Below are 14,818 nucleotides of genomic sequence, written 5' to 3'. Positions count from 1 at the left end.
GTAAAGAATATACCTCTCACATCTGTCCTATATCTATCACCCCTCAATTTAAAGCTATGTCCCCTGGTGCTAGCCATCACCATCCGAGCAAACAGGTTCTCACTGTCCACCCTATCTAATCCTCTGATCATCTTGTATGCCTCCATTAAGTCGCCTCTTAACTTGCTTCACTCTAACGAAAACAGCCTCCAGTCCCTCAGCCTTTCCTCATAAGACTTTCCCTCCATACCAGGTAACATCATGGTAAATCTTTGCACCCTTTCCAATGCTTCTATAATGTGGCGACCAGACTGTACGCAGTACTCCAAGTGCGGCCGCACCAGAGTTCTGTATAGCTGCAACATGACCTCATGGCTCTGAAACCCAATCCCTCTACCACTAAAACCTAACACATAGTATGCCTTCTTAACAACCCTATGAACCTGGGCAGCAACTTTCAGGGAAAAGATTTAAAAAGGACCCGAAGGAAACTGTGTTTTTACACAGTATATTTCGTATGTGCAATGAACTGCCAGGGGTAACTGTTTCTTGATATTCATTTGGAGTGAATCAAATTGGCTGAAGACTGGTATCTCTGATGCCGGGAACCACTGGAGAAGGCCAAAACGAATCTTCCACTTGGCACTTCTGGCTGAAAATTGTTGTGAATGTTTTAGCCTTGTCTTTTGCACTGATATATTGAGGATTCCGTCGTTGCTAATTGGATAGTTGTAATGCCTTAGAGACTGGAAATTGATAATGAGAATTGCGGATGTCAAAACTAACGCTTTGAACAATTATTTTAAGTTGGATTTCATAAAACAGGCCTCAAAATGCATTCAAAGTTGAAAATCAAAAGGCAGACCCGAGGAAATTTGGAACAATCACTGTCATTTGAGGAAGCAATGTTTACCAGGAAACCTAGTGGAGCTAAAATCTGACAAGTTCCTTGGATCAAATGAAATTTATGAATTGGCAACAAAGATGGAGGATGCATTGGGTGGAGTTCAGAAGAATGAGAGGTGATGTTACTGAATAATTCCAGATTCTGACAGGCCTTGACCTTCTGGAAAATTTAAATTAGACAGCACAGCTTCCAAGAATAGGGTCTCCCATTAATGGAAATGAGGACCTTTCTTTGTGTAAAGGGTCATTCGTCTGTGGAATTCTCTTCCTCAGAATGCAGAGGTTGCTGGGACATTGCCAATCATAAATCTGTTTAACACAACCTTGAATATATTCATAGATGAGAGTTATAGGGGACAGGAAGGGCAGTAGAGTTAAAGCCACATCAGATTAGCCATGATCAGGGCTGAAAGACTGATTGGCCTATTCCTGCTCCTGTTTCTTCTGTCCTTGTGAATTGCAGAAGAAGTAATATTGCTGCTGTGTTCTGTTTAGTGGAGAGGGATTGTGAGTAAAGGTGCCTCTGAGTACAGAGTCATCATGACTTGAGATGCAGTGGTGTATGCTGCAGTTACTCAGCTTAAGATTCTGGTTACCATAGTTGTCGTGGATGTTTTCAGTTGGAGACCCTTTTTAGTGTTAAAATGACAAATTAAACTGATAAATGTAATTTCTTACGTCAAGATTGGTAGTAATGGAAGAAAAGCAATGCCTTCAGTTAGCGTTCTTGTGAATGCTTGCTTCTGTCAATGGAACTCCATGATGCATGAATTGCAAGAGTAAATGGACAGAACAAGATTTACTTAAATAACACTCATTTGAATTACTGTACAAATTTGAATCTTCCAGTGTTTCTCTTCGTGATTCTTATCTTTAGCCTTATTCTGAAGTTAAGTTTAACAATGTTAGGAGATCTCTCACCCGTGTTGTGCTCCTCTTGCTCAATGTGGGAGCTCAGGGGCACGGCTAATGCCCCTGACTCCTTCACCTGAAGGACGTGTGTCCAGCTGCAGCTCTTGTTAGACCGCATGACAGCTCTGGAGCTGTGAATGGACTCCCTTTTGGAGCATACGCGATGCAGAGGGGGTTGTGGTTCGCACATTTAGCAAGTTGGTCACAAGGCGGATTAGGATTGCTGAGGGAGAAAGGGAATGGGTGACCTGAAGGCAGTGCAGATGTCCCCTGCGGTCATCTCCCTCCAAAACAGGTATTCCGTTTTTGGATACTGTTGGGGGAGATGGCTCACCAGGGGCAGGCAGCAGTAGCCAGGTTCATGGCACCGTAGCTGGCTCTGCTGTACAGAAGGGCGGGGAAAAAGAGTGGAAGGGCGATAGTCATTGGGGATTCAATTGTAAGGGGAATAGATAGGCGGTTCTGCGGTCGAAAACAAGACTCCCGAATGGTATGTTGTCTCCCAGGTGCACGGGTCAGGGATGTCTCAGATCGGCTACAGAACATTCTGAAGGGGGAGGGTGATCAGCCAGTTGTCGTGGTGCATATAGGGACCAATGATATAGGTAGAAAACAGGATGAGGTCCTGCAAGCAGAATTTAGGGAGTTAGGAGTCAAGTTAAAAAGCAGGACCTCAAAGGTAGTAATCTCAGGATTGCTACCAGTGCCACGTGCTAGTCAGAGCAGAAATGAAAGAATAGCCAGGATGAATGCGTGGCTTGAGAGATTGTGCGGGAGGCAGGGGTTCAGATTTTTGAGACATTGGTTCCAGTCCAATTTGTAATAGGTTCACCTTCCCCAGAACCGGTTCCAATGTCCTTAGGGGTGCTTTTGCTAATGCTGTGTGGGAGGGTTTAAACTAACGTGGCGGGGGATGAGAACCAAATATTGGACAGAAAAGAGGTAGTAACGAAAGCCTGTAGGGAACTAGATAATGGAGCCAGTGTGACTAAAGGAAATAGTAGTCAGGGAGCAGATGATGAACACAAAGGGACAGGTGGTCTGAGGTGCGTTTGTTTTAATGCGAGAAGTGTGGTAGATAAGGCAGATGAGCTTAGGGCTTGGATTGGTGCCTGGAAGTATGATGTTATTGTTCTCACTGAGACTTGGTTGAGGGAAGGGCATGATTGGCAACTAGTTGTCCCAGGATATTTTTGCTTCAGGCAGGATAGAGAGGGAGGTAAAAGGGGTGGAGGAGTTGCAATACTGGTCAAAGACGATATCACAGCTGTACTGAAGGAGGGCCCCATGGAGGACTCGAGCAGTGAAGCAATATGGGTAGAACTCAGAAATAGGAAGGATGCAGTAACAATATTGGGGCTGTACTACAGGCCTCCCAACAGCGAGCGTGAGATAGAGGTACAAATATGTAAACAGATGATGGAAAGATGTAGGAGAAACAGGGTGGTGGTGATTGGAGATTTTAATTTTCCCAACATTGACTGGGATTCACTTAGTGTTAGGTAAGTTTTACGGTACTCATGGACAAGGATGGGAGTGGTCCTAAAGGAAGAGTTCTAAACTGGGGGAAGGCTAACTATACCAAGATTCGGCAGGATCTGGGGAATGTAGATTGGGAGAAACTGTTTGAAGGTAAATCCACATTTGATATGTGGGAGGCTTTTAAAGAGAGGTTGATTAACATGCAGGAGAGACACGTTCCTGTGAAAAAGAAGAATAGAAATGGCAAGATTAGGGAACCATGGATGACAGGTGAAATTGAGAGACTAACCAAGAGGAAAAAGGAAGCATAAACGAGATCTAGGCGACTGAAGACAGACAAAGCTTTGGAAGAATATCTGGAATGTAGAGAGAATCTGAAACGAGAGATTAAGACGGCTAAGAGAGGACATGAAATATTGCTGGCAAACATGGTTAAGGAAAATCCCAAAGCCTTTTATTCATATATAAAGAGCAAGAGGGTAACTCGAGAAAGGATTGGCCCACTTAAGGACAAAGAAGGAAAGTTATGCGCTGAGTCAGAGAAAATGGGTGACGTTCTTAATGAGTACTTTGCATCGGTATTCACCAAGGAGAGGGACATGACAGATGTTGAGGTTAGGAATAGATGTTTGCTTACTCGAGGTCACATTGTCATAAGGAAGGAGGAAGTGTTGGATATCCTAAAAGACATTGAGGTGGACAAGTCCCCTGATCCGGATGGGATCTATGCCAGGTTATTGAGGGAAGCGAGAGAGGAAATAGCCGGGGCCTTAACAGATATCTTTGCAAGATCCTTAGACACGGGTGAGGCCCCAGAGGACTGGAGACTTGCTAATGTTGTGCCCTTGTTTAAGAAGGGTAGCAAGGATAGTCCAGGTAATTATCGACCGGTGAGCCTGATGTCAGTAGCTGGGAAGCTACTGGAGAAGATACTGAGGGATAGGATCTATTCCCATTTGGAAAAAAATGGGCTTCTCAGTGATAGGCAACATGGTTTTGTGCAGCGAAGGCCATGTCTTACCAACGTAATAGAATTCTTTGAGGACGTGACAAAGTTGATTGAGGGAAGGGCTGTAGATGTCATATACATGGACGTCAGTAAGGCGTTTGATAAGGTTCCCCATGGCAGGCTGATGGAGAAAGTGAAGTCAAATGGGGTCCGGGGTGTGCTAGCTAGATGGATAAAAAACTGGCTAGACAACAGGAGACAGTAGTAGTATTAGTAGAAGGGAGTTGCTCAAAGTGGACACCTGTGACTAGTGGTGTTCCACAGGGATCTGTGCTGGGACCACTGTTGTTTGTGATATACGTAAATGATTTGGAGGAAGGCGTAGGTGGTCTGATCAGCAAGTTTGCAGATGACACTAAGATTGGTGGAGTAGCAGATAGTGAAGGGGACTGTCAGAGATTACAGCAGAATATAGATAGACTGGAGAGTTGGGCAGATAAATGGCAGATGGAGTTCAGTCCGGGTAAATGCGTGGTGATGCATTTTGGAAGATCTAATTCAAGGTCGAACTATACAGTAAATGGAAAAGTCCTAGGGAAAATTGACGAACAGAGAGATCTGGGTGTTCAGGTCCATTGTTCCTTGAAGATGGCAACACTGGTCAATAGGGTGGTCAAGAAGGCATACAGCATGCTTTCCTTCATCAGACGCGGTATTGAGTACAAGAGTTGGCAGGTCATGTTACAGTTTTGGTTCTGCCACATTTAGAGTACTACGTACAGTTCTGGTCGCCACGTTAACAAAAGGATGTGGACGCTTTGGAGAGGGTGCAGAGGAGGTTCACCAGAATGTTGCCTGGTATGGAGAGTGCTAGTTATGAAGAGAGGTTGAATAGATTGGGATTATTTTCATTAGAAGGATGGAGATTGAGGTGGGACCTGATTGAGGTCTACAAAATCATAAGTGGTATAGACAGGGTGGATAGCAAGAAGCTTTTTCCCAGAGTGGGGGACTCAATTACGAGGTCTCATTAGTTCAAAGTGAGAGGAGGAAAGTTTAAGTGAGATATGTGTGGAACGTTCTTTACGCAGAGGGTGGTGGGTGCCTGGAACGCGTTGCCAGCGGAAGTGGCAGAAGCAGACATGTGAGCGTCTTTTAAGATATATTTGGACAGGTACATGGATGGGCAGGGAGCAAATGGACACAAACCGTTAGAAAATAGATGACAGGTTAGACAGAGGATCTTGATTGGCGCAGGCTTGGAGGGCCGAAGGGCCTGTTCCTGTGCTGTAATTTTCTTTGTTCTTTGAATGTCCTAACGGTGCACACATTGTTTCCCATCTGACCTGGCTTTTCAGCGGTAGTTTATGAAACATCAAAAGACTGTAATTTTGATAATTGCATCAAGTTATTGGAGGAGATTCTGAGGGACAGGATTTACAAGTATTTGGAAAGGCAAGGACTGATTAGGGATAGTCAAGAGATAATGGGAACTGCTGATGCTGGAGATTCCAAGATAATAAAATGTGAGGCCAGATGAACACAGCAGGCCAAGCAGCATCTCAGGAGCACAAAAGCTGACGTTTCGGGCCTAGACCCTTCATCAGAGACGGGGATGGGGGGAGGGAACTGGAATAAATAGGGAGAGAGGGGGAGGCGGACCGAAGATGGAGAGTAAAGAAGATAGGTGGAGAGGGTGTAGGTGGGGAGGTAGGGAGGGGATAGGTCAGTCCAGGGAAGACGGACAGGTCAAGGAGGTGGGATGAGGTTAGTAGGTAGCTGGGGGTGCGGCTTGGGGTGGGAGGAAGGGATGGGTGAGAGGAAGAACCGGTTAGGGAGGCAGAGACAGGTTGGACTGGTTTTGGGATGCAGTGGGTGGGGGGGAAGAGCTGGGCTGGTTGTGTGGTGCAGTGGGGGGAGGGGATGAACTGGGCTGGTTTAGGGATGCAGTGGGGGAAGGGGAGATTTTGAAACTGGTGAAGTCCACATTGATACCATATGGCTGCAGGGTTCCCAGGCGGAATATGAGTTGCTGTTCCTGCAACCTTCGGGTGGCATCATTGTGGCAGTGCAGGAGGCCCATGATGGACATGTCATCAAGAGAATGGGAGGGGGAGTGGAAATGGTTTGCGACTGGGAGGTGCAGTTGTTTGTTACGAACTGAGCGGAGGTGTTCTGCAAAGCGGTCCCCAAGCCTCCGCTTGGTTTCCCCAATGTAGAGGAAGCCGCACCGGGTACAGTGGATGCAGTATACCACATTGGCAGATGTGCAGGTGAACCTCTGCTTAATGTGGAATGTCATCTTGGGGCCTGGGATGGGGGTGAGGGAGGAGGTGTGGGGACAAGTGTAGCATTTCCTGCGGTTGCAGGGGAAGGTGCCGGGTATGGTGGGGTTGGAGGGCAGTGTGGAGCGAACAAGGGAGTCACGGAGAGAGTGGTCTCTCCGGAAAGCAGAGAGGGGAGGGGATGGAAAAATGTCTTGGGTGGTGGGGTCGGATTGTAAATGGCGGAAGTGTCGGAGGATAATGCGTTGTATCCGGAGGTTGGTAGGGTGGTGTGTGAGAACGAGGGGGATCCTCTTGGGGCGGTTGTGGCGGGGGCGGGGTGTGAGGGATGTGTCGCGGGAGACGCGGTCAAGGGCGTTCTCAATCACCGTGGGGGGAAAGTTGCGGTCCTTAAAGAACTTGGACATCTGGGATGTGCGGGAGTGGAATGTCTTATCGTGGGAGCAGATGCGGCGGAGGCGGAGGAATTGGGAATAGGGGATGGAATTTTTGCAGGAGGGTGGGTGGGAGGAGGTGTATTCTAGGTAGCTGTGGGAGTCGGTGGGCTTGAAATGGACATCAGTTACAAGCTGGTTGCCTGAGATGGAGACTGAGAGGTCCAGGAAGGTGAGGGATGTGCTGGAGATGGCCCAGGTGAACTGAAGGTTGGGGTGGAAGGTGTTGGTGAAGTGGATGAACTGTTCGAGCTCCTCTGGGGAGCAAGAGGCGGCGCCGATACAGTCATCAATGTACCGGAGGAAGAGGTGGGGTTTGGGGCCTGTGTAGGTGCGGAAGATGGACTGTTCCACGTAACCTACAAAGAGGCAGGCATAGCTGGGGCCCATGCGGGGGCCCATGGCCACCCCCTTAGTCTGTAGGAAGTGGGAGGAGTCAAAAGAGAAGTTGTTGAGTGTGAGGACGAGTTCCGCTAGGCGGATGAGAGTGTCGGTGGAGGGGGCCTGGTCGGGCCTGGGGGACAGGAAGAAGCGGAGGGCCTTGAGGCCATCTCCATGCGGAATGCAGGTGTACAGGGACTGGACGTCCATGGTGAATATGAGGTGTTGGGGGCCAGGGAATTGGAAGTCCTGGAGGAGGTGGAGGGCGTGGGTGGTGTCACGGACATAGGTGGGGAGTTCCTGGACCAAAGGGGAGAAAATGGAGTCCAGATAGGTGGAGATGAGTTCGGTGGGGCAGGAGCAGGCTGAGACGATGGGTCGACCGGGGCAGGCAGGTTTGTGGATTTTGGGAAGGAGATAGAAACGGGCCGTGCGGGGTTGGGGAACAATGAGGTTGGAGGCTGTGGGTGGGAGGTCCCCTGAGGTGATGAGGTCATGAATGGTGTTAGGGATAGTCAACATGGCTTTGTGCATAGGAGATTGTGTTTCACTGACGCGAATGAGTTTTTTGAGGAATTGACTAAGGTGATTGATGGAGGAAGAGCAGTGGACATGGTCTATATATGGATTTCAGTCAGGCAATTGATAAAGTTTTGCTTGGTAGACTAGTTACAAGGTAAGATCATATGAAATACAGTGAACATCAGAGTGTGGTTAGTAAGTTTGCAGATGACATCAAACTGATGGACTAGTGGACAGCCAAGAAGGTTATCTTGGAATGCACTGCGACTTTGATCAGATGGGCCTATGGGCTGAGGAGTGGCAAATAGAGTTTAATCTAGAAAAACATGAGGTGCTGCATTTTGGAAAGGCCAATCAGGGCAGGACATATATGCTTAATGATAAGGTTCTGGGGAGTGCTGCTGAACAAAGAGACCTTGGAATGCAGGCTCACAATTCCTTGAAAGTGGAGTCGCAAGGAAACAGGATAGTGAAGAAGGTGTTTGGAATACTTGCCTTTATGGGTGAGTGCGTTGAGTATAGAAGTTGGGAGGTCATCATGTTGTGGCTGTACAGGGCATTGGTTAGACCACTGTTGGAATACTGTTCTGCTCTCCCTGCTAGAGGAAGGATGTTGTGAAACTTGACAAAGATGTCACCAGGGTTGGAGAGTTTGAGCTATAGGGAGAGGCTGAATAAGGATTATTTTCCATGGAGAATCAGTGACTTCATAGGAGTTTATAAAATCGTGAAGGGCATGGATGAGGTGAACAGCCCAAGTCTTTTCCCCAGGGTAGGGGGAGTCCAAAAATGACAGGACATTGGTTTGAGGTGAGATGGGAAAGATTTGAAAGGGCAACTTTTCAAGCAGAGTGCTGCATGTATGGAACATGTTGCTGGAGGATGTAGTGGAGGCTGGTGTAATTACAACATTTAAAAGGCATCTGGATGGGTATGTGAATAAGAAAGATTGAGGGAGATGGGCCAAACGCTGGCAAATGGGACTAGATTAATTTAGGATACAGGGACCTGGTTCCATGCTTGCATTTCTGACTCTAACTATCAACCTATTGGGAAACCACTGTTTAATCACAAATCTCACCTTTGTGCATTATTGCTCACTTCTTTACATCCTACCTTGTGGTGAAGTTTGTTGTGTATCACAATTAAAATGATTAGTTTGTTAGTGTTCATGTATAGAATGTTAATTTTTTTGATATTGTGTTGATTTTGACATGATTGAAGATGTCGTAGACCAAGGTGGCGATGAAAGTGGTACAATTATTGCACGGAAAGTTGGTGAAGCTGTGCAGAACACCTTTGGAGCAGTGGCCACAGCAATTGATTTTCCATTGGGTAAGAGATTTATCAAGTAGAGCATGAATTTGAAGGGCGAACATTGCTTTCTCCAGTCAGGTTTCAAGTTGAGTTGCACATTTGTTGTTTTGATCATTTCCTGGGTGTGGCATGATTTTTTGAGCTGGTATAAAAATAAGTCCAAAAAATTGACATTTTGAAGGCTTATAAGATGTGATTTTTTTTCAATATATCCCCCCTTCCCAATCCAAAGAGTGTGCTATCAAGTCCTCAAAAGAAAACTGTCATCTAACTTGATCCAGTACGTCCGTATAGGAAAGTTGCTATTGGAGATGGAAATAAAACTGGATTTTGATCAATAATGAAAATGTCTAGCCAACCCCTTATTCTAACGCAGGTATATCACTAGACCTAATTATAAACCTGGCTAGAGTGCTTTTCCCCACCCTTTCTGAACTGCTGGTTAACAAAAATACTGCTGCCCATACCTTGGGCAAAGGTATCATCTGTCCTCACACACTGGTTTCCTGTACCCAAGTGCCTTACATTTTAAATTTCAACCCTTTATATTTAAATCCCTTGCTTTTCTCTACTCTGTAAATTTCTTTCGCCTTGCAACTTCCTCACCACACTTCACTCATCCAAGAACTCTTCAAACCTCCCAAATTCTCTCCTTTGTGCACCTGCACCTTTTCAAGTTTTTGTTCATGGATTATGATTGTCACTGGCTAGGGCAGAATTTATTGTGCAGGAGAAGGTGGTGGTGAGCTACCTCCTTCAGTTGCTGCTGTCTGTGTGCTGTATGTAAACCCACAAAGCTGTTAGGGAGGGAGTTACAAGATTTTGACCCAATTACACTAAAAGAACAGCGACATATTTGCAAGTCAGGATGATATGGGCAACTTGCAGGTGGTAGTGTTCCTATGTATGTGTTCCCTTTGTCCTTCGAAATGGTAGAGGTCACATGTTTCAGAGCTACTATCATAGGAGTTTTGATGACTTACTGCAGTATATCTTGTAGAAGTTATGCACTTCTGATGCATCATTGGTTAAGGGAATGAATGTTGATGGTGAATGGGATTGAAGCCAAGTGAGCTGCTTTGACCTGGATGGAGTTAAACTTCTTGAGTGTTGTTGGAGCTGCACTCGTCCAAGCAAGTGGGGAGCATTCCATCACACTCCTGATTTGTACCTTGTAGATTGGCAGATAGGAAGTGAATTACTCACCACGGAATTTCGAGCCTGTGATTTCCTTTAGAACACAGAACAGCACAGCACAGGAACAGTCCCTTCAGCGAACTGTCTGTACTGGCCATGACACTATTCTAAACTCAGAATAGAGTCACAGAATCCCTTCAATAGAATCATAGAAACCTTTGGCCTGTTAAGTCACACAAATGCTCTGAACAATGTATCAACCAGACAACATTCCTAACCCTGTAACCCTGCATTTCCCTTGGCTAATCCACCTGACCACGTCCCTGGACACTATGGGCAATTTAGCATGCCTAATCCACCAAACCTGCACATCTTTGGACTGTGAGAGGAAACAGGAATACCCAGAGAAAACCCATGCAGACACAGAATGTACAAACTCCACATAGACTGAAATTGAGCCCAGGCCCCTGGCACTACGAGGCAGCAGTACTAACCGCTGTGACAGTGTGCCATCATGTTGCCGTCCACTGTGCTGCTGTGCCATCCTACCTGCACATGGTCCATATCCCTCTATTCTCTGCCTGTTCACTTGTCTGTATAAATGCTTAACGTAGTCACTGTATTTATATGGATAGTCCAGATCAGATTATGGTTAATGAAAACCAAACAGGATTTTAATAATAGGGGATTCAGAGACGGTAATGCCATTGAACATCAAGTGGTGATGGTTAGATTGTCTTGTGTCAGAAATGGTCTGGTCTTGCCTGCTGTCGCTCGTCCCTGCTGAAGTGACAGTATCCATGAGGCTAAGGGGCCTCACATTCCCTCCCTGAATCCACCCTGTCCTTCACAATTTTACTTAAAATCCACCGATGAATAAGCTCTGGCCCCAGAAAAATAACTTTGCTAGCTCAACATTTGTTTCCCTGAATCGCCATGGGTTTGTTTTCTCTATCAAACCAAAGAGGTGCGTGTTGTTTCTAATGCAAATTGAAACGAGTGTTGAAATTTCAGTGGCCAACAGAGGTCTGAATTAATTTTTTCTCCACCATTGGAAAATGGGTAGTATATTCACATGCACCTACAGAAACAAATCATGGTGTTTAGCTTAAAATAGCTATTGGCTGAATGAATCTGAATTTGATTCAAGAGCTGTTTCAAATCACTAGAGTTCAAAGTGAGCTGCTGGCTGATGACCTTCTGTGCTGAATAAACCTGATGGCTAGTCCAGTCACTTAATAAGTTAAGTGGCTCACCAAAGCTTGCCAATGAGACTGTAATTAAAAGTTGTAATATTTCTGAACAAGTCCTTTGATAGATGAAACTTGAGAACTAGGTCTAGGCATGAACTGCTTAATTTACTGAAATAGCATGATAGCAACCGACAGAACAGGAAAAGGCCCACCATGTCCGCGCCAGTCAAAAAAACCCACCGATTATTGTAAGATATAGCAAGAATTGCAGATGCTAGAGTCAGAGATAAGGAAGTGTGGAGCTAGAGGAACACACCAGACCAGGCATAATGGGAGGAGCCGGAAAGTTGACATTGCGGGTTGGGACCGAAACGGTGAATTCCAGATTCCCAATGCCTTCAGGGTGAGAGAGCTTTTCATCACAGCTCTTTTAAACCTTCTTACCCTTAGATACCTGGTTCTGAAATGTTCTAGCAGTATTGTGCATAACTTTAGTGTCCAAATATGTCCCTCTGAGACAGGCAAGAAGGGGTAAGATAAAGGAACCTTGGATGACGAGAGCGGTGGAGCTTCTTGTGAAAAGGAAGAAGGTAGCTTACTCAAGGTGGAGGAAGCTTGGGTCAAGTTCAGCCAGAGGGGATTACATGCAGGCAAGGAAGGAGCTTAAAAATGGCCTGAGGAGAGCCAGGAGGGGGCACGAGAAAGGCTTGGCAGAAGGAATTAGGGAAAACACAAAGGCATTTTACACATATGTGAGGAATAAGAGAAGGGTCAAAGAAAGAGTAGGGCCGATCAGGGATAGCATAGGGGACTTGTGTGTGGAGTCTGAGGAGGTAGGGGAAGCCCTAAATGTGTTTTTTGCTTCTGTCTTTACGAAAGAAACAAACTTTGTAGCGAATGAAACCTTTGAAGAGCAGGTGTGCATGCTGGAATGGATAGAGATAGACGAAGCTGATGTGCTGAAAATTTTGTCAAACATTAAGATTGACAAGTCGCCAGGCCCGGACCAGATTTGTCCTCGGCTGCTTTGGGAAGTGAGAAATAGGTGTGTCTGTGCGAGTGTGAGATGAGTGTGTGTGTCTGTGCGAGTGTGAGATGGGTGTGTGTGTGTGTGTGTCTGTGCGGGTGAGAGATGGCGGGGTGTGTGTGTGTGTGTGTGTGTGTGTGTCTGTGCGGGTGAGAGATGGGGGTGTGTGTGTGTGTCTGTCTGTGCGGGTGAGAGATGGGTGGGTGTGTGTGTGTCTGTGCGGGTGAGAGATGGGTGTGTGTGTGTCTGTGCGGGTGAGAGATGGGTGTGTGTGTGTGTGTGTGTGTGTGTGTGTGTGTGTGTGTCTGTGCGGGTGAGAGAAGGGTGTGTGTGTGTGAGTGTGTGTGTGTGTCTGCGTCTGCGCGGGTGAGAGATGGGTGTGTGTGTGTGTCTGTGCGGGTGAGAGATGGGGGGGTGTGTGTGTGTGTCTGTGCGGGTGAGAGATGGGTGTGTGTGTGTGTGTCTGTGCGGGTGAGAGATGGGTGTGTGTGTGTCTGTGCGGGTGAGAGATGGGTGTGTGTGGGTGTGTCTGTGTCTGTGCGGGTGAGAGATGGCAGGGTGTGTGTGTGTGTGTGTGTGTCTGTGCGGGTGAGAGATGGGTGGGTGTGTGTGTGTCCGTGCGGGTGAGAGATGGGTGTGTGTGTGTGTGTGTGTCTGTCTGTGCGGGTGAGAGAAGGGTGTGTGTGTGTGTGTGTGTGTGTGTGTGTGTGTGTGTCTGCGTCTGCGCGGGTGAGAGATGGGTGTGTGTGTGTGTCTGTGCGGGTGAGAGATGGGTGTGTGTGTGTGTGTCTGTGCGGGTGAGAGATGGGTGTGTGTGTGTCTGTGCGGGTGAGAGATGGGTGTGTGTGGATGTGTCTGTGTCTGTGCGGGTGAGAGATGGCAGGGTGTGTGTGTGTGTGTCTGTGCGGGTGAGAGGTGGGTGTGTGTGTGTGCGTGTCTGTGCGGGTGAGAGATGGGTGTGTGTGTGTGTGTCTGTGCGGGTGAGAGGTGGGTGTGTGTGTGTCTGTGCGGGTGAGAGGTGGGTGTGTGTGTGTCTGTGCGGGTGAGAGGTGGGTGTGTGTGTGTCTGTGCGGGTGAGAGGTGGGTGTGTGTGTGTCTGTGCGGGTGAGAGGTGGGTGTGTGTGTGTGTGTCTGTGCGGGTGAAAGATGGGTGTGTGTGTGTGTGTCTGTGCGGGTGAGAGGTGTGTGTGTGTGTGTGTGTGTCTGTGCGGGTGAGGGATGGGTGTGTGTGTGTGTGTGTGTGTCTGTGCGGGTGAGGGATGGGTGTGTGTGTGTGTGTGTCTGTGCGGGTGAGAGATGGGTGTGTGTGTGTGTGTGTGTGTGCGTGTCGGTGCGGGTGAGAGGTGGGCGTGTGCGTGTCGGTGCGGGTGAGAGGTGGGCGTGGGCGTGTCGGTGCGGGTGAGAGGTGGGCGTGGGCGTGTCGGTGCGGGTGAGAGGTGGGCGTGTCGGTGCGGGTGAGAGGTGGGCGTGTGCGTGTCGGTGCGGGTGAGAGGTGGGTGTGTGTCTGTGCGGGTGAGAGGTGGGTGTGTGTGTGTGTGTCTGTGCGGGTGAGAGGTGGGGGTGTGTGTGTGTGTGTGTGTGTGTGTGTGTCTGTGTCTGTGCGGGTGAGAGATGGGTGAGTGTGTGTGTGTCTGTGCGGGTGAGAGATGGGTGAGTGTGTGTGTGTCTGTGCGGGTGAGAGATGGGTGGGTGTGTGTGTCTGTGCGGGTGAGAGGTGGGGGTGTGTGTGTGTGTGTGTGTGTGTGTCTGTGCGGGTGAGAGGTGGGTGTGTGTGTGTGTGTGTGAGTGTGTCTGTGCGGGTGAGAGGTGGGTGTGTGTGTGTGTCTGTGCGGGTGAGAGGTGGGTGTGTGTGTGTGTCTGTGCGGGTGAGAGGTGGGGGTGTGTGTGTGTGTGTGTCTGTGCGGGTGAGAGGTGGGGGTGTGTGTGTGTGTCTGTGTCTGTGCGGGTGAGAGATGGGTGTGTGTGTGTGTGTGTGTGTGTGTGTGTGTCTGTGTCTGTGCGGGTGAGAGATGGGTGAGTGTGTGTGTGTCTGTGCGGGTGAGAGATGGGTGAGTGTGTGTGTCTGTGCGGGTGAGAGATGGGTGTGTGTGTGTCTGTGCAGGTGAGAGATGGGTGTGTGCGTGTGTGTGCGGGTGAGAGGTGGGTGAGAGCGTGTGTGTGCAGGTGAGAGGTGGGTGAGAGCGTGTGTGTGCGTGTGAGAGGCGGGTGTGTGTGTGTGTGTGTGTGTGCGCGTGTCTGTGCGGGTGAGAGGTGGGTGTGTGTGCGTGTGTGTGTGTGTGTGTGCGGGTGAGAGG

General features: G+C 48.1%; 1 protein-coding gene across 2 annotated transcripts in view; it reads left to right on the top strand.

Moving 5' to 3' along the window:
- The window catches only part of zfyve1 (zinc finger, FYVE domain containing 1), a 214,665-nt gene that overhangs the window by 96,989 nt on the left and 102,858 nt on the right, over window positions 1–14,818 (top strand). For both annotated transcript variants that reach the window (XM_059649384.1, XM_048538407.2), the window contains one exon: window positions 9,075–9,185. In XM_059649384.1, the coding sequence (XP_059505367.1) occupies window positions 9,075–9,185 (111 nt within the window). The remainder of the gene's footprint in view (window positions 1–9,074; window positions 9,186–14,818) is intronic.

Source organism: Stegostoma tigrinum, chromosome 10, assembly GCF_030684315.1.
Source record: "Stegostoma tigrinum isolate sSteTig4 chromosome 10, sSteTig4.hap1, whole genome shotgun sequence".
Taxonomy (NCBI): Eukaryota; Metazoa; Chordata; class Chondrichthyes; order Orectolobiformes; family Stegostomatidae; genus Stegostoma; species Stegostoma tigrinum.
This window is presented reverse-complemented; position numbering and strand designations above follow the sequence as displayed.